General features: G+C 36.4%; 1 protein-coding gene across 1 annotated transcript in view; it reads left to right on the top strand.

The window, feature by feature from the left end:
- The window catches only part of LOC128664024 (protein NDNF-like), a 69,462-nt gene extending 45,306 nt beyond the window's left edge, over positions 1-24,156 (top strand). The window contains exons 3-4 of the mRNA XM_053718672.1: positions 17,547-17,689; positions 17,994-24,156. Of these exons, the coding sequence (XP_053574647.1) occupies positions 17,547-17,689; positions 17,994-19,360 (1,510 nt within the window). The 3' untranslated portion in view covers positions 19,361-24,156. The remainder of the gene's footprint in view (positions 1-17,546; positions 17,690-17,993) is intronic.
- Positions 24,157-25,546: the final 1,390 nt, after the last annotated feature.

The raw sequence follows: 25,546 nt of genomic DNA, 5'->3' as shown, positions 1-25,546 counted from the left end.
ATTCTTAATAAATCCATTTTGTATGTTTTAAACTCTCCACCGTAACATAAAACTCTTAACTAAAGTGCTAAAAAGTACACTAACACCCATAAACTACCTATTAACCCCTAAACCGAGGCCCCCCCGTACAAAAAAAGCCCTACCCTATACTAAATTACAAATAGCCCTTAAAAGGGCCTTTTGCAGGGCATTGCCCCAAAGTAATCAGCTCTTTTACCTGTAAAAAAATTACAATACCCCCCCAAAATTACAACCCACCACCCACACACCCAACCCTACTCTAAAACCCACCAAATCCCCCCTTAATAAAACCTAACACTACCCCACTGAAGATCACCCTACTTTGAGACGTCTTCACCCAACCGGGCAGAAGTGGACCTCCAGACGGCCAGAAGTCTTCATCCGATCCGGGCAGAAGAGGACCTCCAGAGGGGCAGAAGTCTTCATCCAGGTGGCATCTTCTGTCTTCATCCATCCGGAGCGGAGCAGGTCCATCTTCAAGCTAGTTGACGCGGAGCATCCTCTTCCAACGACATCCAACTGAAGAATGAAGGTTTCTTTAAATTACGTCATCCAAGATGGCGTCCCTTGAATTCCGATTGGCTGATAGGATTCTATCAGCCAATTGGAATTATGGTAGGAAAAATCCAATTGGCTGATGCAATCAGCCAATAGGATTGAGCTTGCATTCTATTGGCTGATTGGAACAGCCAATAGAATGCAAGCTCAATCCTATTGGCTGATTGCATTTTGAGAGGAGGGAGACATTTTTAAATATTAAAGGGACATGAAACATTGCTCCTTTAGTAAAAATGAATGAATTACATTAAAATAAACATTAAAAGGAAGGATTGAGCTCGCATTCTATTGGCTGTTCCAATCAGCCAATATAATGCTAGCTCAATCCTATTGGCTGATTGCATCAGCCAATAGGATTTTTCCTACCTTAATTCTGATTGGCTGATAGAATCCTATCAGCCAATCGGAATTCAAGGGACGCCATCTTGGATGACGTCATTTAAAGGAACCTTCATTCTTCAGTTGGATGTCGTTGGAAGAGGATGCTCCACGTCGGCTGGCTTGAAGATGGACCCGCTCTGCTCCGGATGGATGAAGATAGAAGATGCCGCCTGGATGAAGACTTTTGTTCCTCTGGAGGTCCTCTTCTGCCTGGATCGGATGAAGACTTCTGGCCATCTGTAGGTCCACTTCTGCCCGGTTGGGTGAAGACGTCTCAAGGTAGGGTTATCTTCAAGGGGGTAGTGTTAGATTTTATTAATGGGGGATTGGGTGGGTTTTAGAGTAGGGTTGGGTGTGTGGGTGGTGGGTTGTAATGTTGGGGGTATTGTCTTTTTTTTTTTACAGGTAATAGAGCTGATTACTTTGGGGCAATTCCCCGCAAAAGGCCCTTTTAAGGGCTATTTGTAATTTAGTGTAGGGTAGGGATTTTTATTATTTTGGGTTTAGTGTTTTTTTTTTTCTTCGTACTTTAGTTTATTTAATTTAATTGTAATTAATTGTAGTTAGTTTAGGTAATTAATTTAATTATAGTGTAGTGTTAGGTGTAATTGTAACTTAGGTTAGGGGTTATTTTACAGATAAATTTGTAATTATTTTAACTAGGAAGTTATTAAATATTTAATATCTATTTAATAACTATTGTACCTAGTTAAAATAAATACAAAGTTGCCTGTAAAATAAAAATAAATCCTAAGATGGCTACAATGTAACTATTAGTTATATTGTAGCTATTTTAGGGTTTATTTTATAGGTAAGTATTTAGTTTTAAATAGGAATAATTTATTTAATTGTAGTAATTTTATTTAGATGTATTTAAATTATATTTAAGTTAGGGGGGTGTTAGGTTAGGGTTAGACTTAGATTTAGGGGTTAATAACTTTATTATAGTGGCTGCGACGTTGGCTGCGGCAGATTAGGGGTTAATAAGTGTAGTTAGGTGGCGGCGACATTGTGGGCGGCAGAGTAGGGGTTAATAAATAAAAAGTAGGTGTCGGCGATGTTGGGGACGGCAGATTAGGGGTTAATAACTAAAATGTAGGTGGCGGCAGTGTCCAGAGCGGCAGATTAGGGGTTAATAATAAAATGCAGGTGTCGGTGATGTCGGGGCGACAGATTAGGGGTTAATAAGTGTAAGATTAGGGGTGTTTAGACTCGAGGTTCATGTTAGGGTGTTAGGTGTAGACATAAAAAGTATTTTCCCATAGGAATCAATGGGGCTGCGTTTTTTGCAGGTGTTAGGTTTTTTTTTCAGCCGAATCAGACTCATTGATTCCTATGGGGAAATCGTGCACAAGCACGTTTTTCCAGCTTACCGCTACCGTAAGCAGCGCTGGTATTGAGGTGAGATGTGGAGCTAAATTCTGCTCTACGCTCACCTTTTTGCGGCTAACGCCGGGTTTAAAAGAACCTGTAATACCAGCGTTACTTTAGGTGAGCGATGAGGGAAAACTGTGCGTTAACACCGTACCCCTGTTACCGCAAAACTCGTAATCTAGGTGTATGTTTCCCATTGAGATTTGTAGAAAAGCTCCATACTGTCAGCATTAAACTGTTTGGAGCACATCAGAGGCATGAAAAGCATACTGTGAATAACTAGCAACAAATTCAGTGTAAATGTAGTTTGAGTAGTAATTGTTTTTATTTGATCTAGTGTGATAGGTGTATAATAATGTAGCACAACAAATAAACAGGGATTTCTCACAAAGCAAACAATCCCTTTTCACTCCTACGCCTTATGATATGATTGTAGGTGCTGACACAAAGATAACAAGTTCAGTGTTCATGTGCTGTGTCAGGGCAAAGTTTACTCAACTTATTACCAGTAATATAATACAAACAACTAGTAACTGTGTGTTTGTAGGTGACTAAGACCTTGATTAATTAAAGGGACATGAAACCCACATTTTTTCTTTCATGATTCAGACAGAGAATACAATTTTAAACAACTTTCCAGTTTACTTCTATTATCAAATGTGTTTAATTCTCTTGGTATCATTTGTTGAAGGAACAGCAATGCACTACTGGTTTCTAACTGAACACGTGGGTGAGCCAATGACAATCGGAATAAATATGCAGCCACCAATCAGCTGCTAGACCCTGGGTTCTTTGCTGCTCTTGAATTTACCTAGTTAAACCTTTCAACAAAGGATAACAAGAGAAGGAAGTAAATTAAATGATAGACGTAAATTGGAAAGTTGTTTAAAATTGTATTCTCTATCTGAATCCTTTTTTGGGTTTCATGTCCCTTTAATTTAGTGAGACCCAGCTCTGCAACTCGGATGTTGTCCCATGGATCTGATTTTTGGGACTATAAAGCTACTTCATGTTTCAGATTGTCTATGCAATAAGCAAATTTTGAGGGGAAGGAGACATTTTTAAATATTAAAGGGACATGAAACATTGCTCCTTTAGTAAAAATGTATGAATTACATTAAAGTAAACATAAAAAGGAAGAATGTGTAAAAATAGCAAACAATTTACTTGTAATATGAGCAAACAGGCTTACTCTCTAGCATTATCTGAATAGTAAACCAGCTCAAGTTACTTTAGAAGATGTATAACCTCAAGCTATATACGCCTTACTGTAGATATCCCAGCCTCCTTGTAAGGCTGTGGCAGGAAGTAGTGGACACTGCACAAATTAAATGGATAGTTAACACCAAAAAATGTATTGTTTAAAAAGATAGATAATCCCTTTATTACCCATTCCCTAGTTTTGCAGAACCAACTCAGTAATAAAAATACACTTTTTACCTCTTTAATTACCTTGTATCTAAGCTTCTGCAGACTGCCCCCTTATTTCAGTTCTTCTGACAGACTTGCATTTTATGCAATTAGTGCTGACTCTTAACTCCACGTGCGTGAGCACAATGTTATTCATCTGAAATACACAAGCTGATGCCCTCTAGCTGTGAAAAACTGTCAAATGCCTTCAGTTAAGAGGCAGCCTTCAAGGACTTAGAAACAAGCATATGAGCCTTTCTAAGGTTAGCTTTCAACAAAGAATACCAAAAGAACAAAGCAAATTTGCTGATAAAAGTAAATTAGAAAGTTGTTATAAAATTACATGCCTTATCTGGTGGCTGACCATATTGCCGCTTTAAAAAGGGACACATATGAAAAATACATATGTCAGGGTTCTTACAACAGAACAATATTCAAAGCATTTCTTTAAACAGCCCTGACATATGTATTTTTCATATGTGTCCCTTTTTAAAGCGGCAATATGGTCAGTCTACCTATCTGAATCATGAAAGTTTAATTTGGACTGTACTATCCCTTTAAGTTAAAAAAAAATAAGACAACATAACAGTAAGTTATATTAAAGGGACAGTAAAGTCATATTTAGACATTTAGACAGAGCATATAATTTTAAACAACTTTCCAATTTACTTATATTATTTAATTTGCTTCCTTCTCTTGTTATCCTTTGCTGAAAGGTTTATCTAGGCAAGTTCAGGAGCAGCAAAGAACCTAGGTTCTAGCAGCTGATTGGTGGCTGCATATTTATAATGATTGTCATTGGCTCACCCATAAGTTCAGTTAGAAACCAGTAGTGCATTGCTGCTCATTAAACAAATGATACTAAGAGATTTAAACAAATTTGATAATAGAAGTAAACTGGAAAGTTGTTTAAAATTGTATATTCTACCTAATTCATGAAAGACAAATTTTGGGTTTCATGCCCCTTTAAGTGTAAAAAACCGAAGCCAATAGATAAATAATATACATACACATACATATCCATCTTTAGATGTATATATACCTGTAGATCTATGTTAAAGCTCTTTCCTTGAGACCTCATATCTTTGAGCCTTTATAACTTTTTTTAAAATAATTTTTATTAGATGGTGTTATTGTACTTTGTAATGTATTTGTGATGTGTTTTGTGAGGCTTTTTCTTTCTTCTAGAAACAGTTAATCAGAGGTCTGAGGTTGCGCTAAACCGATGCACGTTAACTTCAATTGCGCTCAAACGATTGCATGCATTTTCAACTTGTAATACGAGCAGAAAACCCAAAACGTCACGAAAAAACCCTTCTTGCTTGCGAATAACTGTTAATGCGCCACTTGTAATCTAGCCCTGTATTAGAGAATTACCCAGGCAGCATATCTATAAGATCTGGATCAGCTAGCAGTATGAAATCAGCACACCTGAAACTGAAAGAACGATCACAAATAGAGACAAAGCGAAAGCCTCATGCACGTAGCCCTCACACATAGGTAAAACCCTTTGCATAAGCCCTGATTATCAAGAACTGGCCGGCAAAGAGAGTCATTACTTTTTGTTTTCTTTTTTGAGCATTATATCTTAATGTATGTGTATATCCTGCATATGTAGAACACAGTATAGTGTGATAAACCATTCTCAACCCAAAATCTGCCATTCTACACTTCTTTGAGGGACCTCAAAATACTGACAAGCCAGAGTACAAAAAGTCCTCAGCGCCATATAATGAAACTCAATTCATCTTTATTTCAGCATCCAGATAATACATCTTGGCCTTAATCATGCATATTCTTTACACCTTACAGCCTTAAATGATAGGTAAAAGCATTGCAATAAGACTCTAAAGGTGAGTTTTTGGGGATCATGCACCTTTAACAATTCTCTGTTGCCACCTAGTGGCACTTAATTTTATCACATATTAAATAATTTCTTAAATACATGTTAATAGGAGCTGACAAAATACCACCAATATAGAATTGTAAACAAGACTATTGTTTCCTGAAAATAAAGGAGCCATTTTTTCAACTAAGCACATCTCTCTCTCTCTTTCTCATATATATATATATATATATATATATATATATATATATATATATATATATATATATATATATATATATATATATATATATATATATAATTAATGAAAATCATATTTCCTTATTGTTGTCCTTTAGGGTACAAACTATCCAAATTATATATCCAGTGAAACTCCTTTTGTTTTTAAAAAACTTCCCTGCCTCCACTACATCTCATTTTGCCCACATGATCTGTAATCTGCCATCTCAATTGACTTACATTGTAGCTCGCTTTGATGAAGTGACTGGAGACAGGGGCCTCCTCATTCTTACATATGATGTTTGATGTGTTCTGATTAATCCTTTCCCGTGCTTTCCTTGTTGTCTCCCCTATATAAATTAGGGTGCAGGGGCATTTAATCATATACATTATATAAGATGTATATAAGTATAGTACCCTTTCATTTACATTTATGACCAGTTCTTGAATGTACAAATAATTTTCCCTTTATTATTCTAAACATGGGTAGGACCCAAAGGACTTTACAGTGATAAATCCCTGCCTCTTTATTCTTTCAGGACTCACATCAGTCCTAACATTAAGGTCCCTCAAACTTTTATCCCTTCTATAGGCAATTATAGGAATCTGTTGAAATTACTTAATTTCTATATTACAGTTCTTGAGTCCCAATGCCTCCTTACAATCTTAGTTATCTAATTGCTAAGGTCCAGATTATGAGTGGAGCACTACTTAGTATTTTCGCTAGAGAGCTAATTATGCTAGAAGTAAACTTTTTGCACGCATCGGGTTGCGCTGGTATTACGAGCTCTCACGTTAACCCGACATGCTCAAAAAGCCGAACTTACAATATCGTGTACGCACAATAACCTATTCCCCATAGAAGCCAACAGATTACAAATACAACAATTTGTGTATGAGTGCACTAAAGGATATGGTCCCATTAATGTGATTCCACCTTCTGGTTTGATTCCTCGATTTGGACCTCCAAAATGAAAAAAAAAAAACCCTCATGACTATATATGGGTATAGATATATATACATATATATATATATATATATATATATATATATATATATATATATATATATATATATATATATATATATATAGGAATATCTATTTAAATACATATTATGCTATGTGCAGAACATTGGAATGTGAAATGATTACAGTAAATACATAATAAAACATTTATTAAAAATGAATATTGCATAAATATGCTTTTACATGTTTTCATCTACTTAACTGCAAAGGGCTCCAATGCACTTACATATTTGTCTATATATGTAATTATGCGTTCATATGTGCATGCATATATATATATATATATATATATATATATTTATCTGTAAATACATATATACACATATAAATACATATGTACACATATATAGACATATATATATATATATATATATATATATATATATATATATATATATACATAGCTATCGATCTTTAGAGTTGTATATGTATGTATCTCAATGTTAAAGCCCTTTGCCTGCCTTGTTTTCCAACACCTGAGATATTATATCTTTGAGCCCTTATAACTGTTTGGTGCAATATTTTTTAAATAATTTGTAATAGTTAGTGTTATTATGAGTGTAACTCTAATTTGTATTTATTTTGTATGTGTAAGAAACGTTTTTGCTCTGAGGGCGCGCTAACCCAACAAGTGTTAACTTTAATTGTGCTCAAGTGATTGCATTTACTTTCAATTTGTAATACCGGCACAATTTAACCTACGCACAAATGAACACAAAAACCCAATATCGCACGCAAACGTTTGCGCTCCACTCTTACTGTGAAGTAAATACTAATCTTTAAGCTTTCACCCTGCTGACTTTCTTAACATCCTCCTCAGCATTAATCCTTTTGATTTCCTGCTCAAGGAGTGGTATAGGGTATCCCCTTTCTATGAATCTCTGTACTGACAAGAATTGTAAGATAATCTAGTCAGACCAAAGAGCTGTTTGTGATCCTTTGCATGTATGTATTTGTTTTTTATACCGTGTGACTCAAGCGACTAGCTCTGCTTTTTTTAACCTCTGGAATACCAAATAGTATAAATGTATAAATTATGTTATAAAATTGTTAGCTAAGATTATTATCCATCCTGCAACATGTGTAACTCATAACTGTCCATCTTAACATGACCAAGGTGGCAACCATAGATAAAGAGGTAGCGGACCCTGGCACTGAGTAATTATCTAATGCATAGGACCTTTACACAAGGTGATTAGCAGGGCAGGTGAGCTTGTTAGGTTACATATTAAAGGAAATACATGACAAATAGTTGAGAAAGAAGACAAGGGATCTGAGGCAATAAAGTCAGAGAAATAAGTTATAGTAATGCAGGTTATATGTGTGGGATAAAGATCAATGGTATATTGTGGCACATTATAAGCATTTCCAATCATTTTGCAATTACAGTGGAACAGAGGGACGGGTGAAGGAGATCAAAACCTGACCACAACTGACCAAGAATTTCCTAACATTTGTTGTGTGCCATTATAGCCAACCAGGAGAAAGTGGCTACTATTGATATACATTTGTTGTAATTTGTTATAACTGAAACAAGAAACAGTGACTTCTCTAAGAGATAGCTCTGATAAACCCAAGAATAGCTGTGGATAGATACACCTTCCTATTTTGTAAGTGTATTGTGTGATGTAATATTTTAAACACATAGTCAAGATTAGTCTTTTATTTTCTGTACATTTGTGTGTGATACAATTTGTGTAAGTTAACTATTTCTGCCTATGAAAGTCTGGTCTATGGTTACATTCCTTTCACACCATCATGCTGTACAGTTACCTGCTTGTTACCCAGTGGGACAGCCTGTCCTGCTGAAATAAAACTTTCATTTTTACAGAAGGTTCAGTACTTGAGTAACCCATATTCATACACCCTATATTCCCTTTTCTGACAATATGCACCCCTATTAGGTCTGGATTACAAGTGGCATGGTATTTTGTGTGAGATTTCTAGTGTAATTTGGGTTTGTGTGGAAGTGTATCCTAGAGTACATTATGAACATCTGTGCACGTGTACTACAAGTTGAAAGACAGCTTTTGCACTCGAGCCTTAGTATTGCTCTCTAGTGATGTCGCGAACAGTTCGCCGGAGAACAGTTACCGGCGAATATAGCTTGTTCGCGTTTGCCGCGGCTGGCGAACATAGGCGATGTTCGATCCGCCCCCTATTCGTCATCATTGAGTAAACTTTGACCCTGTATCTCAGAGTCTGCAGACACATTTCAGCCAATCAGCAGCAGACACTCCTTCCCAGACCCTCCCAGCTCCTGGGCATCAGCCATTTTAGATTCATTCTGATCCTGCATTCTTAGTGAGAGGAGGGATAGTGCTGCTGCTGCTGCTGATTTTATAGGGAAATTGATAGCTAGGCTAGTGTATTCAGTGTCCACTACAGTCCTGAAGGACTCATCTGATCTCTGCTGTAAGGACAGCACCCCAAAAAGCCCTTTTTAGGGCTAGAACATCAGTCGTATTTTTTTCTTTTTTCTTTGTAATCTAATTGCATTTGCCTGCCTGTCAGCGTGTGTCAGGCTCACAGCATATACTGTGCCTATTTGCTCAGTGCCACCACCAGTCATATCTGGTGTAACAGTAGTGTAAATTTAAAAAAAAAAAAACTTTTACATCAGTCTGCTATTGTAATCTAATAGCTGTTGCCTGCCTGCCACTGCCAGCCTGTGTGTCAGGCTCACAGCATATACTGTGCCTACTTGCTCAGTGCCACCACTCATATCTGGTGTAAATTAAAAAAAAAAACTTTTACATCAGTCTGCTAGTGTAATCTAATTTCAGTTGCCAGCAGGCCAGCCTGCCACTGCCAGCCTGTGTGTCAGGCTCACAGCATATACTGTGTGTACTCGTATCTATCAAATGTATATTGCATCTATTGATCTATGTAATCTATGTATCTATCTATCAAATCTATCTATCTCGTGGTTGTGCAAATGGACTGTTTGCGGTTGTTTGCGGTGCGTTACACGGGGAGTTTGGTCTGTCACTGTGAAGCGGGCGTAACCCTTACACTACCTGATCGATACAACATCATACCTGATGTTTTAAAGCACGTTATTCCAAACAATTTAGCAATGTTAGGTGATTTATGCCCTTTATGGCTTAAAACCAGACTCTGCATCAACTATCTAATTTTCCGTGGGAGTTTTGCCATGGATCACCCTACCAACTACATTTATGTAATCTCACCCTACCAACCTCTTTTATGTAATCTCACCCTACCAACCGCTTTTATGTAATCTCACCCTACTAACAGCTTTTATGTAATCTCACTGTATCAACCACATTTATGTATTCTCACTGTATTAACCACTTTTATGCAATCTTACTCTACCAACAGTTTTTATGTAATCCCACTGTACCAACCACTTTTATGTAATCTCACTGTACCAGCCACATTTATGCAATCTCACTCTACCAACCGCTTTTATGCAATCTCACTCTACCAACCACATTTATACAATCTAACTCTACCAACCTCTTTTATGCAATCTCACTCTACCAACCTCTTTTATGCAATCTCACTCTACCAACCACTTTTATGCAATGTCACTCTACCAACCTCTTTTATGCAATCTCACTCTACCAACCTCTTTTATGCAATCTCACTCTACCAACCACTTTTATGCAATGTCACTCTACCAACCTCTTTTATGCAATCTCACTCTACCAACCTCTTTTATGCAATCTCACTCTACCAACCACTTTTATGCAATCTCACTCTACCAACCACATTTATACAATCTAACTCTACCAACCTCTTTTATGCAATCTCACTCTACCAACCACTTTTATGCAATCTCACTCTACCAACCGCTTTTATGTAATCTCACTGTACCAACGTTTTTTATGTAATCTCACTGTACCAACCACATTTATGCAAATTCACTCTACCAACCGCTTTTATACAATCTCACTGTACCAACCGCTTTTATACAATCTCACTGTACCAACCGCTTTTATGCAATCTCACTCTACCAACAGCATTCATGCAATCTTATTGTACCAACCAAGAGTACATAAACGTGGTTGATAGGGAAAGATTGCATAAACGTGTTTGGTAGAGTGAGATTGCATAAAAGTGTAATCTTGTTTCTAAAGCAAAAACCTCAAAATAAAAAACAATAAATGAACTTAGACAAAATGTATAATGCATATAATTTACACCTCATAGACAAATGTACTGTATACCCATAATGCACCAGGTCAAATGGATTTTTCCTTTAAAAACAAATACTATTGATAACAACACAAAATACTGCACTTTAAAAAAAATATTGTCAATTAATCAACGCCATTGTATAGTAAAGGGACAGTGCACTGTGATCCCCCCCCCCTTTAATATGTTTATAGTGACACATTTTACCTGCTGGAGAGTATTAAATTGTTTTAATTTATTTTGTCATTTGAAATAGCTGCTTTTGCCTGTTGTATCCCCACCAAGGGGCCAAATTATCAAGCTCCAAATGGAGCTTGATGCCCCTTGTTTCCAGTGAGCCTTCAGGCTCAGTGGAAACAGAAGTTATGAAGCAGCGGTCTAAAGACCACTGCTCCATAACTTGTCCACCTGCTCTGAGGCGGCAGACAGAAATCAACCCGATCGAATAAGATCGGGTTGATTGACACTCCAATTGGCCGCAAATCTGCAGAGGGCAGTATTGCACAAGCAGTTCTGGTAAACTGCTTGTGCAATAATAAATGCAGACAGCGTAGGCATTTGTCAATGTGCAGCGGACATGATACACTACATCGTATCATGTCCGCTCGCACTTTGATAAATATGCCCCAATACTTTATTCCTAAAATATTCCTACTGTTCTTGAGCTCCTGTAATCTGTGCCATCTATTTTATAGAATCATTTAGGTATTTGCCAATGTAAGAAAAATCTGCCTTTTTAAAATGTTTGTTTTACTATGGTTGCACAATACCTTTGCCTTAATATTAAACCATACACTCTCACTAGAGCCTATGTTCTCACCCACAGACACTTCAGGTACTATATCACTGTTTGTAAGTACTAATGACGGTTGAAAGTAATGATGTTGTCCACAGTAATTGAGATTTGAGGGATGGGAGTAGCAGATGAAGCAAAAATGAGGAGAAGCTCTGCTTTGGAGAAGTTGAACTTTAGATAAAAAGAGAACTCTCAGGGTGAGATACTAGATTGACAACTGGTAACATGAGTGAGGTAAAATGTGCTGTGGGTGGCCAAAACTCAAATGCACCTTCAGGAGAGGAGAACAGCAGATAGAGGCTGCCCAGCAACCTTAACTAAATCCCCTTTGAAACCATATATTTTTAGGAAGAATATTATAATCTATGGCTTAGATTTAGAGTTTGGTGTTAGCCGTCAAAACCAGCGTTAGAGGCTCCTAACGCTGGTTTTGGGCTACCGCTGGTATTTAGAGTCGTGTAGGTAAGGGTCTAACGCTCACTTTCCTGCCGCGACTTTTTCATACCGCAGATCCCCTTACGTCAATTGCGTATCCTATCTTTTCAATGGGATCTTTCTAACGCCGGTATTTAGAGTCGTGGCTGAAGTGAGCGTTAGAAATCTAACGACGAAACTCCAGCCGCAGCAAAAAGTCAGTAGTTAAGAGCTTTCTGGGCTAACGCCGGTTCATAAAGCTCTTAACTACTGTGCTCTAAAGTACACTAACACCATAAACTACCTATGCACCCCTAAAACGAGGTCCCCCCACATCGCCGCAACTCTATTAAAAATTTTTAACCCCTAATCTGCCGACCGCTCACCGCCGCCACCTACGTTATCCCTATGTACCCCTAATCTGCTGCCCCTAACACCGCCGACCCCTATATTATATTTATTAACCCCTAATCTGCCGCCCCCAACGTCGCCTCCACCTACCTACAATTATTAACCCCTAATCTGCCGACCGGACCTCACCGCTACTATAATAAAATTATTAACCCCTAATCCGCCTCACTCCCGCCTCAATAACCCTATAATAAATAGTATTAACCCCTAATCTGCCCTCCCTAACATCGCCAACACCTAACTTCAAGCATTAACCCCTAATCTGCCGACCGGACCTCACCGCTACTCTAATAAATTTATTAACCCCTAAAGCTAAGTCTAACCCTAACCCTAACACTCCCCTAAGTTAAATATAATTTAGATCTAACGAAATAAATTAACTCTTATTAAATAAATTATTCCTATTTAAAGCTAAATACTTACCTGTAAAATAAACCCTAATATAGCTACAATATAAATTATAATTATATTGTAGCTATTTTAGGGTTTATATTTATTTTACAGGCAACTTTGTATTTATTTTAACCAGGTACAATAGCTATTAAATAGTTAAGAACTATTTAATAGCTACCTAGTTAAAATAATTACAAAATTACCTGTAAAATAAATCCTAACCTAAGTTACAATTAAATCTAACACTACACTAGCAATAAATTAATTAAATAAAATACCTACAATTATCTACAATTAAACCTAACACTACACTATCAATAAATAAATTAAATAAAATACCTATAAATAAATACAATTAAATAAACTAACTAAAGTACAAAAAATAAAAAAAGCTAAGTTACAAAAAATAAAAAAAATAATTACAAACATAATAAAAATATTACAACAATTTTAAACTAATTACACCTACTCTAAGCCCCCTAATAAAATAACAAAGCCCCCCAAAATAAAAAAATGCCCTACCCTATTCTAAAATTAAAATAGAAAAGCTCTTTTACTTTACCAGCCCTTAAAAGGGCCTTTTGCGGGGCATACCCCAAAGAAATCAGCTCTTTTGCCTGTAGAAAAAAACATACAATATCCCCCCCCAACATTACAACCCACCACCCACATACCCCTAATCTAACCCAAACCCCCCTTAAATAAACCTAACACTAAGCCCCTGAAGATCTTCCTACCTTGTCTTCACCATGCCAGGTATCACTGATCGCTCCAGGCTCCGAAGTCTTCATCCAAGCCCAAGCGAGGGCTGGAGATCCATCATCCGGCTGAAGTCTTCTATCAAGCGGTGGCTGAAGAGGTCCAGAAGAGGTTCCAAAGTCTTCCTCCTATCCGGGCAGAAGAGTAGATCCGGACCGGCAACCATCTTCTTCCAAGCGGTCACAAGCAGCTCCATCTTGAAGACCTCCGGCGCGGATCCATCCTCTTCTTGCGACGTCCTAAGTCCGAATGAAGGTTCCTTTAAATGTCGTCATCCAAGATGGTGTCCATCAAATTCCGATTGGCTGATAGGATTCTATCAGCCAATCGGAATTAAGGTAGGGAAAATCTGATTGGCTGATTGAATCAGCCAATCAGATTGAGCTCGCATTCTATTGGCTGTTCCGATCAGCCAATAGAATGCAAGCTCAATCTGATTGGCTGATTGGATCAGCCAATCGGATTGAACTTGAATCTGATTGGCTGATTCCATCAGCCAATCAGATTTTTCCTACCTTAATTCCGATTGGCTGATAGAATCCTATCAGCCAATCGGAATTTGATGGACGCCATCTTGGATGACATCATTTAAAGGAACCTTCATTCGGACTTAGGACGTCGCAAGAAGAGGATGGATCCGCGCCGGAGGTCTTCAAGATGGAGCCGCTTGTCACCGCTTGGAAGAAGATGGTTGCCGGTCCGGATCTACTCTTCTGCCCGGATAGAAGGAAGACTTTGGAGCCTCTTCTGGACCTCTTCAGCCACCGCTTGATAGAAGACTTCAGCCGGATGATGGATCGCCAGCCCCCGCTTGGGCTTGGATGAAGACTTCGGAGCCTGGAGCGATCAGTGATACCTGGCATGGTGAAGACAAGGTAGGAAGATCTTCAGGGGCTTAGTGTTAGGTTTATTTAAGGGGGGTTTGGGTTAGATTAGGGGTATGTGGGTGTGGGTTGTAATGTTGGTGGGGGGTATTGTATGGTTTTTTTTTACAGGCAAAAGAGCTGAATTCTTTGGGGTATGCCCCGCAAAAGGCCCTTTTAAGGGCTGGTAAGGTAAAAGAGCTTTTCAATTTTAATTTTAGAATAGGGTAGGGCATTTTTTAATTTTGGGGGGCTTTGTTATTTTATTAGGGGGCTTAGAGTAGGTGTAATTAGCTTAAAATTGTTGTAATATTTTTATTATGTTTGTAATTAATTTTTTTATTTTTTGTAACTTAGCTTTTTTTATTTTTTGTACTTTAGTTAGTTTATTTAATTGTATTTATTTGTAGGTATTTTATTTAATTTATTTATTGATAGTGTAGTGTTAGGTTTAATTGTAGATAATTGTAGGTATTTTATTTAATTAATTTATTGCTAGTGTAGTGTTAGGTTTAATTGTAACTTAGGTTAGGATTTATTTTACAGGTAATTTTGTAATTATTTTAACTAGGTAGCTATTAAATAGTTATTAACTATTTATTAGCTATTGTACCTGGTTAAAATAAATACAAAGTTGACTGTAAAATAAATATTAATCCTAAAATAGCTACAATATAATTATAATTTATATTGTAGCTATATTAGGGTTTATTTTACAGGTAAGTATTTAGCTTTAAATAGGAATAATTTATTTAATAAGAGTTAATTTATTTAGTTAGATTTAAATTATATTTAACTTAGGGGGGTGTTAGTGTTAGGGTTAGACTTAGCTTTAGGGGTTAATAAATTTATTAGAGTAGCGGTGAGGTCCGGTCGGCAGATTACGGGTTAATACTTGAAGTTAGGTGTCAGCGATGTTAGGGAGGGCAGATTAGGGGTTCATACTATTTATTATAGGGTTAGTGAAGCGGATTATGGGTTAATACATTTATTATAGTAGCGGTGAGGTCCGGTTGGCAGATTAGGGGTTAATTATTGTAGGTAGCTGGCGGCGACGTTGTGGACGGCAGATTAGGGGGTAATAAATATAATATAGGGGTCGGCGGTGTTAGGGGCAGCAGATTAGGGGTACATAGGTATAATGTAGGTTGCGGCGGTGTACGGAGCGGCAGATTAGGGGTTAAAAAAATATACAGGGGTCAGCGATAGCGGGGGCGGCAGATTAGGGGTTAATAAGTGTAAGGTTAGGGGTGTTTAGACTCGGGGTACATGTTAGGGTGTTAGGTGCAGACTTAGAAACTGTTTCCCCATAGGAAACAAAGGGGCTGCGTTAGGAGCTTAACGCTGCTTTTTTGCAGGTGTTAGGTTTTTTTTCATCCCAAACTGCCCCATTGTTTCCTATGGGGGAATCGTGCACGAGCACGTTTTTGAAGCTGGCCGCGTCCGTAAGCACCGCTGGTATTGAGAGTTGCAGTGGCGGTAAATTATGCTCTACGCTCCTTTTTTGGAGCCTAACGCAGCCATTCTGTGAACTCTAAATACCAGCGGTATTTAAAAGGTGCGGGGAAAAAAAAGCATGCGTTAGCTACGCGGGTCGTTACCGACAAAACTCTAAATCTAGGCGTCAGTGTTTAATAATTGTAGTTTTATTTATTTATTTATTTATTTATTTTAAACATTTTATTAGTGAAATTTTATTTTAACAATACAAAATAGATTCATTTTAGGATACACATACGTATCCAAAGATTATACATATAGATTTTTGTGATAGCAAGTGGGGCATTGAGGTCTCTGTAATTAGATTAACACTAATGAGTGGAGGGGGAGGGAAAAAAGAAGAGAAAAAAACAAAAAACAAACCCTCTTCCCCGCCCCCCTCCCCTCTCCCCTTCGCCCACCAATTTCTCTATAGTTGGATATTGAGAATTCTTTCTATGCGATTAATAAAGGATTTATCTTGACTTAAAGGGACACTGTAACCAAAATTTTTCTTTCGTGATTCAGATTGAGCATGAAATTTTAAGCAACTTTCTAATTTACTCATATTATCAAATTTTCTTCATTCTCTTAGTATCTTTATTTGAAATGCAAGAATGTAAGTTTAGATGCCGGCCCATTTTTGGTGAACAACCTGGGTTGTCTTTGCTGATTGGTGGATAAATTCATCCACCAATAAAAAAGTGCTGTCCAGAGTACTGAAACAAAAAAAAGATGCCTTCTTTTTCAAATAATGATAGCAAGAGAACGAAGAAAAATTGAAAATAGGAGTAAATTAAAAAGTTGCTTACAATTGCATGCTCTATCTAAATTACAAAAGAAAAAAATTGGGTTCAGTGTCCCTTTAATATAAAGTCCCTCCAGATCTTTATATAGGAATCATAGTTTTATATGCAACCCTTAAAGGGACATAAAACCCACATTTTTTTCTTTCATGATTCAGATAGAGCACGCCATTTTAAACAACTTTCAAATTAACTTCTATTATCTAATTTGCTTCATTCTCTTGATATTCTTTGCTGAAAAGCATATCTAGATATGCTCTGTAGATGCTGATTGGGTGCTGGTCATAAATGCCTCGTGTGATTGGCTCACACATGTGCATTGCTATTTCTTCAACAAAGGAGATCTAAAGAATGAAACATAATATATAATAGAAGTAAATTGGAATGTTGTTTAAAATTGTATTCGCTACCTGAATCATGAAAGAAACATTTTGGGTTTAGTGTCCCTTTAAGGCTTCTAAAATTTGACCAGTGGTCCCCATGTGTTATGAAATTGGACACCACTGTGTTGCATAATGTGATTTATAGTGTTGACAGTGGTCTCATTGATTATTTATTATAATTTCATAAAAATTATCCTTTGGAAACAATTGATTATTTTTTTTTACTTTGCTCCATTCCACAGATATTATTTTGCAGTGAATGAGAGCTACAAATCCCTCACAATCAGGGTGACCCCATGCGAGTACCTTATATACTGGACTCTCTCTTTTCATCCTTCACCTAACAACCGAATTCTCTTGGCTGCCTCCTCAAGAGAACCTGAAGGTAAATATGCTTTTTTAATGTTTTTACTTTATTTAAAAAGTTAATAGTGTAGTATTACAATAACAGGTAGTAATAAAGATTCCAATACTTCTTGGATAGAAAGTTGATTCTGAATTATTGAAAGCAAGAATGCAGTAGGCATTTGCAGTGGCCAAATGTCCAACTTAGTAGGTTTTATTTTATTAACAACATTCAGGAAGGAAAATGTGTGGGTTTTATATACAGTTTATAGAAGGTATTAGTCTATGTGAAAAGGTCATTAGTATATAAATCTATGTGCTGTTTTCATTCTCTTTTCACACAGGTTATACGGGACAGCTAGGCCCAAATATTCTGAAATTGTTTTCCTTTCAAGGGAATGGTGAAGAATCATTTTCCACAACTACAATCACTGGTGGTTTATATCTTCTAGATCTATATTCACTTGAGTCTGATACCAATTTTCAGATCTTTGTCTGGGAAAACAGAAATCATGTTGCCCCCTTACCTCAGCTTCCCTCAGACCCTCGTGTAGATGTTACTTCTGTAGAGGAGGAAAAAGTACAACTAACCTGGAAACCAAGCCTGGGAACAGTTGATGATAAAACCAAATTTGAATATTGTGTTTTTATAAATAAACATTACAACTTCAAAACATTCTGTGCCACTTTGCCAAGTACTGATAAACCCCCATGGCTTCACTGGGATGAAAAATATGTCAAGAAAGATAGAAGAAAAGATGTCAAAGTAAAGACCGAAAACCACAAAAAGAAAGCTCACGTTTCTCAAAACATTTTTAATGGTCACGATATGGAAAGCAATGTCAATAATGATCTTTGGTCTACCAAAACTTTAGTGGATGGACACAGAATGTGTGTTGGACATTGGACTAATGCTACTATAACAGGATTAAAGCCTAGAACACTCTATTACTTTGATGTGTTTGCAATTAACCCAAAGGATGGAACGAGTGCCGCTTATACTGGAACATTTGCAGAGACTAAAGTAAAGCAGAAAATACATCATGTACAACAGTTGCAAGATGAGGAGATGGCAAACATCTTCCTCAAAAGTAAAGGTCTAAAAATAATAAGTATGTCTACATCAACTCGCGGGTACAGATGGCTCTTTGTTCACTCATGTCTTCATAAAGTACACCTTCAAATCATCGCAAATGGGGTTACTACTATATCCCGAATCATACAAGGGGCTCATAATTTAAAACTGAATGGAAATCCAAAGGATTATTATGTAATAACTCTTAAATCCAGTAAAGGTGGTACAGGCTTGGTGAAGCTTTTTGCAACATCTACAATTCACCATTTGCCATTCCCGAACTTATCACCAGACCTTAGCATGTCAGTCTCAAACATATCTTGCTCATCAGTCACATTGTCCTGGGCTGGTCCTGGACAAAAGGTCAAGTACTGTATTTATGCTAGACATCTTGAGCAAAACCTAGATCTGAAGCTAATCCACAAACATCAGAACAGCTGTCTGACAACTAGCACCCGCTCCAGAACTGAAAAGATAATTTGCAGACAAGGAGGTCCTCAAACTCTGACAGAAGAACAGGTTACAGACCTAAAGCCTGGGAAATCATACCTTTTGGATTTGTACTTCATAAGTCACCATAATAACACAATCAAGTTTCCCAGCCGTGTAGTAAGAACCCAAGAGAGGTGCACTTGAAAATTGTTTTCTCAGTTCTAGGACATTTTGTATTTGTAATATATACCTTGTGAGCACTGCAAGAGCACTATAGGTTGGGTAGTGCAGAGAAAATACTAAAGTTTGTGCTTTCTCAGTAGACCAGAGAGACGAAGAACCACCAAAAATTTGTTAATGAAACAATTGTTAAGCAAAACAATTCTTAACTGAAAAAAATAGGAAACTATTAACAATGAATGTTCCTGTGCATAAAAAAGGGTTGTTTTTGTGCTTGTGTGCTTTTTTTCATGTCTACCAAAGGAACTGTGGGATTTCTCCATATCAGCCAGTGAGCAACAGAGACCTAAGTAAAAACATTGAACAAATATGTATTTCCTGAATTTTTTTCAATATCAATTTAAACAGCTTTAGCTTAAAGGGACACTGAACCCAAATGTTTTCTTTTGTGATTCAGATAGAGCATGAAATTTTAAGCAACTTTGTAATTTACTCCTATTATCAAATGTTCCTTATTCTCTTGGTATCTTTATTTGAAATGCAAGAATTTAAGTTTAGATGCCGGCCCATTTTTGGTGAACAACCTAGGTTGTCCTTGCTGATTGGTGGATAAATTCATCCACCAGTCAAAAACTGCTGTCCAGAGGTCTGAACCAAGAAAAAAGCTTAGATGCCTTCTTTTTTATATAAAGAAAGCAAGAGAACAAAGAAACATTGATAATAGGAGTAAATTAAAAAGTTGCTTAAAATTGCATGCTCTATCTGAATCATGAAAGAAAAATTTTGGGTTCAGTGTCCCTTTAACTGTTTTCATACAAAAATATGTTTAGAGTGTTTTATTGCTTTTTCTTAGATAGTTATTAATGGTTTTAAGGAAAATTATAAAGGAAGTGAATATGAGGCAAACTGTAATACAAAAGCAACATGACATCTTGCACCTTAGTATTATAAGAAGATACTTTCTGTAACAAACAAGATATCACTCTTGGATATCACAATATGTAGTATATAAATAAATATATATATATATATTTGTGTAAACACAGAAAGGGCCACATTTGCACCTCATAAGATAAATAGAGATTCAAAGGTCAAGGGACGTAGGTTGGGTACTTGCTGCTTTCTTATATACATATTATTTAGTTTAAGGTAATACGTGCTGTAATATAGCTTCAAATGATTAATTAACTGCTCATACTGACTGTTTTGTTTTTTTTAAGACAATATTTGAAAGGTGGGCAATAATTTTGCTTGTGGTGGCCTAGTCAGTGGACCACGGCTACTTTGTAATTTATACTGGTAGCATAAAGGCAAATTGTCCTTACAATTTTTAATAAACAGTTTGAAATGATCCATCACCACATCGATGATGTAGAGAGGGGGCAACAGGGGGAAATTTTTGCTTTTTAAATGACATAATATTAAACATTTGTCAACATATTAAAATTATTATTGTAACATCACTAGATTACTCCTCAGTTATGTATGATTTTCTCTCCAATGAATATGCTTAAAGGGACAGTAAAGTCAAAATTAAACAAATAAATTGGATAGAGCATACATTTTAGACTTTCAAATTTACTTCTATTATGAATTTTGTTTAGTTCTTTTGGTATACTTTATAAAAGACTAATCCAAGGTGAGCTCAGGAGCGTGCACGTGCCTTTAGCCATCTGGCAGCAGTGTTTGCAACAATGTTTATAACAAATAGTTGAAAACACTACTGCCATAGAATGCTAAAGATATGTGCACCCTCCTGAGCTCCTATCAGCCTACTCTTCAACAAAATATACCAAGAAAACAAAGTAAATTTAATAATAGTATTAACTGGAAAGTTGAAACTGGAATCTGAATTATGAATGTTAAATTTAGACTTTTGACTGTCCCTTTAATTTGTAATGTGCCTTTAAGTACATCTGTGGTATATGGAGATACTATGAATGCATTATGCCTACAACAAAAATATTGCATGAGTATTCAGGCAAATACAATTAGCATTGTAGCTCAGTACTGGACTAAAAGTACAGCATTAGGGGTAGATTTATTATAGTGCGAGCGGACATGGTACGATGTAGCGTACGCTGTTGGTATTTATCATTGCACCAGCAGTTCTTGTGAACTGCTGGTGCAATGCCGTCCCCTGCAGATTCGCGGCCTATAGGGTGTTAATCAACACGATCGTATTCAATCAGGTTGATTTCTGTCTGCTGCCTCAGAGCAGTCGGACAAGTTATGGAGCAGCGATCTTTATAAATCGGAGCTTGATAAATCTGCCCTTTGGTATCATAAAAAAATATTTAGATATAATTTAGATATAATTATTCACAATTTTTGTTAGTCAAAAGGGCATTGACACAGAATATATATAATGACAGCAATACCATTAAATATGTTAAACAAGCATTAACTGTCAGTTCATATTTCTATGTATAAAATAGAAATGTGCATTTTTATTATAAGGTGTTGACATTAATTTCACCTTGAGTCCAGATGTATCTTGCATGTTGACATTCGCTCATGATGTTACATAGATTCATCAAGCCCCTGCGGCGGCAAGTTCTCACAAGAACTTGCTCGCCGCGATTTATCAAGCAGCAGTCACCAGACCACTGCTTCCCTAACATCTTCGCCACCTCGATTGTGGCGAAATTAAATCTCCTCGGTCGAGTCCGACCGAGGAGATTGACAGCTCCTGCCCGCGCGTGATTGGCTGTGCGCGGGCAGGGGGCGGGATTGCACCCGAGCGCAAAAGGTTAATTACCTGCGGGTAATTTTGCCCCGCCACAGGCGAGCTGAGGCGTATACGCGCCCCTGTACGCCTCAGCGTTGATAAATCTAGCCCTAAATGTTGTATTCATATTAGATAGGTAATTATTAAGATTTTCCCACTGCAGTCCATCATGCGTATCTTTGTCTAATTAATCCTCCTTACACATTGATCCTCAACTCCAGATTTCTGTCTGCCAGTCCCCCTGTTGGCTTCCCTTAGCTTCAAGAATACAAATAAGTATTGAGTGCCACATACAAAGCCCTTATTAACTCTGCACCCACCTATGTGTGTACCTGTCTGTAAATGATCTCCTACCTACCCCATTCAATCAACCCAAGTCCTGTCTTGGGCTGACTTTTTTTTTATGGTAGTCTAAGTCAAATAGTAGGAGTGGACTTATGCTTCTCTGGAGTCATTATGTTCATAATTATGGATCATTAACACAGAATTTGTTATTTTCTGCATATGATTTATGTCTCAAGATTCATAATTTTGTAATTCAGGATTTTATGATAGTATAATTGCTTGCTGGTTCTTTATTTAAACTCTAAGTGCCTCCAATACATTTTTTAACGGTATAAAGTAAAGATGGGTCCTGTAGTCCACCATAAATACAATATTTTTCCATGTCCTTGATAACTGAGTATCAAGATGTATCAGTGTTGTAAAAAAACGCACTGTTTTTTTCCCATTAAATTCATATTAGATTGTTACACTCAACATAAAAAATTATGTTATTCTATTGAAACGTTAGAATGGTAAACTGAATGTCAAGGGAAACATTTCTTTAACAAATCTTATTTATAAAAAAATTGCCTGTTCCTTATTTATGACACATTATAAGGTTTCATGTTGTTTGCATTGTGTGCATAGGGTATTGTGTTGATGCTCAAAAAATGTGATGGGTTGTTTGTGAAATAATATTTTAAAAATTCTTTTCAACTACTCATCCAAAGGGTTGCAAAAAAACTCAAACTTATACAGTTATTCCTTCATTTTTTGAGCATTCAGGAATGTTCATAAAGAAAGAGCATATTTTGAGTTCTCCAGTGTAATATTGCTTTTTGCTGTAGCTATAACTGGACACCCAGTATTACAATAAACTAATCATTAATCCTACAGCCACATGTTTGGTGGTCTAATGAGTTGATCTTCTACTCTGTGACCGCAAAGAAACCAAGTAAATGATTACTTTATGTTTTCCATGGGCTTTATTGTTATTTCATCACATCAGTACCTGCTTTTTAAAAAAATGTTTAGATCGATAATACAAATAATGGTAAGTGTAACATTTTAGGATTACAAAGAATAGAGATCCTTCTGTCTATTGTAGTGTCACAGCGACCCCTTGTGGCGAAATAGGATTTCCAATATTATGAAAGCCCGAAGGTAAGTTACACTATGCAATCACATATAGTTACGATAAGACAAGAATCAATATGTAAAGTGGATGATAATTGTCATAATTTATATATATATATATACTGTACATATATATTATACTTTAACATTCATAGCATGTTCTTAACATTTGACTTTACTATTGGTGGGTTGACCTTTACAAAGCCAAATTTGAATTCAAATGTAATCTCCAGCTAATGTTTCTCCAGCTGTGCAAAGTGGTATTTTCAAATTGTTTTCTGAAGATTTCATATTTTTTAGAATTAATATTAAGAAATGGTCATGGGTAGACTAAATAACCACTGCTAAGACCATTAGACCTCCTTTGCATAAGGGGCTAGACGTTAGGCGGAACAGCATATATCTTTTCTTCATCTCTGCTAGTTGTTTTCTTTTCCCTCTTGTTATGGTTAATTCACCTTGTGATCTTTAGATAGTTATATAGGAAATATATGGTATCACTATTATTGTTATGTAGATCTTATATTATCCAAAGATACATTTTTTATTAATTTAGTCTTCTTTGTATTCTGTGTCAATAGGTACATAAGAAATAGTGTGTGGTATATAACAAAGAATTGCCATGCGGTTAAGTCTGTATGTATTTTGTAAGATTATGAAACTCTTAATAAAAAAGATTTCAACAAAATATGGTTCATAGCACACTTTTGATGTATGGACCAGGTACACTACTAAATTATGATCATTAGCACCTACATTTATTATAGCGTATATCCCAAATATAATTTAGGTGGCTTAAATGGATCACTGTAGTCTATTTTGTTAGAGCATTTTATTTTTAAACATTTCCCCTTCCTTCAATATGGGGTTACTGCTTCAAATGGACTAAATGTGTAGTCAAAGTTGCACTCATGGGACACCCCTTTTCTTCTGCAGATGAACATAAAGCCTGTGATTGGAGCATATGCAAGTATGCCATCACCTGATTGGCTCATCAGCTACGTCTTTATATAATGTGGCATAGGAGCACATCTTTGACTATGTATTGAACCCATTTACAGTGGTAAACAAAGTAAAAGAAAAAGTATTTAAAAATAAATACTGTGTGAATTATTTTTTACAGAAAATGTCTCTTTAAAGGGACAGGCTAGTCCAATATAAACTTTCATGATTCAGATAGTGCATGTAATTTTAAACAATTTTCCAATTTACTTTTATCAACAATTTTGCTTTGTTCTCTTGGTATTCTTAGTTAAAAGCTAAACTTAGGAGGTTCATATGCTAACTTCTTAGACCTAGAAGGTCGCTCTAAGCTAAATGCATTTTGACAGTTTTTCACCACTAGAGGGTGTTAGTTAATGCGTGTCATATAGATAACACTGTGCTCATGCATGTGAAGCTCCTAGGAGCCAGCACTGATTGGCTAAAATGCGAGTCTGTCAAAAGAACTGAAATAAGGGGGCAGTTTGCAGAGGCTTAGATACAAGGTAATTACAGAGGTTAAAAGTATATTAATAAAACTGTGTTGGTTATGCAAAACTGGGGAATGGGTAATAAAGGGATTATCTATCTTTTAAAACAATAAAAATTCTGGTGTAGACTGTCCCTTTAAAGGGACATGAAACCCAAAATTGTTCTTTCATAATTCAGATAAAGAATACAATTTTAAACAACTTTCCAGTTTACTTCTATCATCTAATTTGCTTTATTCTCTTGGTTTCCTTTGTAGAAGAAACATCAATGCACATGGGTAAGCCAGTAACATGAGGCATTTATGTGCAGCCACCAATCAGCAGCTCCTGACCTTTACTAGGTATTCTTTTTTTAACAAAGGATACCAACAGAACGAAACATATGATATAATTAAGGTAAATTGGAAAGTTGTTTAAAATCACACGCTCTCTCTGATTTATGAAAGAAAACAAACAGCTGCTCAGCTAATGACTTGGAATGCCATAAAAACACTTGTTATTGTAAGCATTAATGTATTGGAATTGGACGTCAGATTGATTCTAGGTTACAAAGCAAAATAAACTGGACTTAAAGGGACAGTCAACACCAGAATTTTTGTTGTTTAA

This window comes from Bombina bombina, chromosome 6 (assembly GCF_027579735.1).
Source record: "Bombina bombina isolate aBomBom1 chromosome 6, aBomBom1.pri, whole genome shotgun sequence".
NCBI lineage: Eukaryota > Metazoa > Chordata > Amphibia > Anura > Bombinatoridae > Bombina > Bombina bombina.
This window is presented reverse-complemented; position numbering and strand designations above follow the sequence as displayed.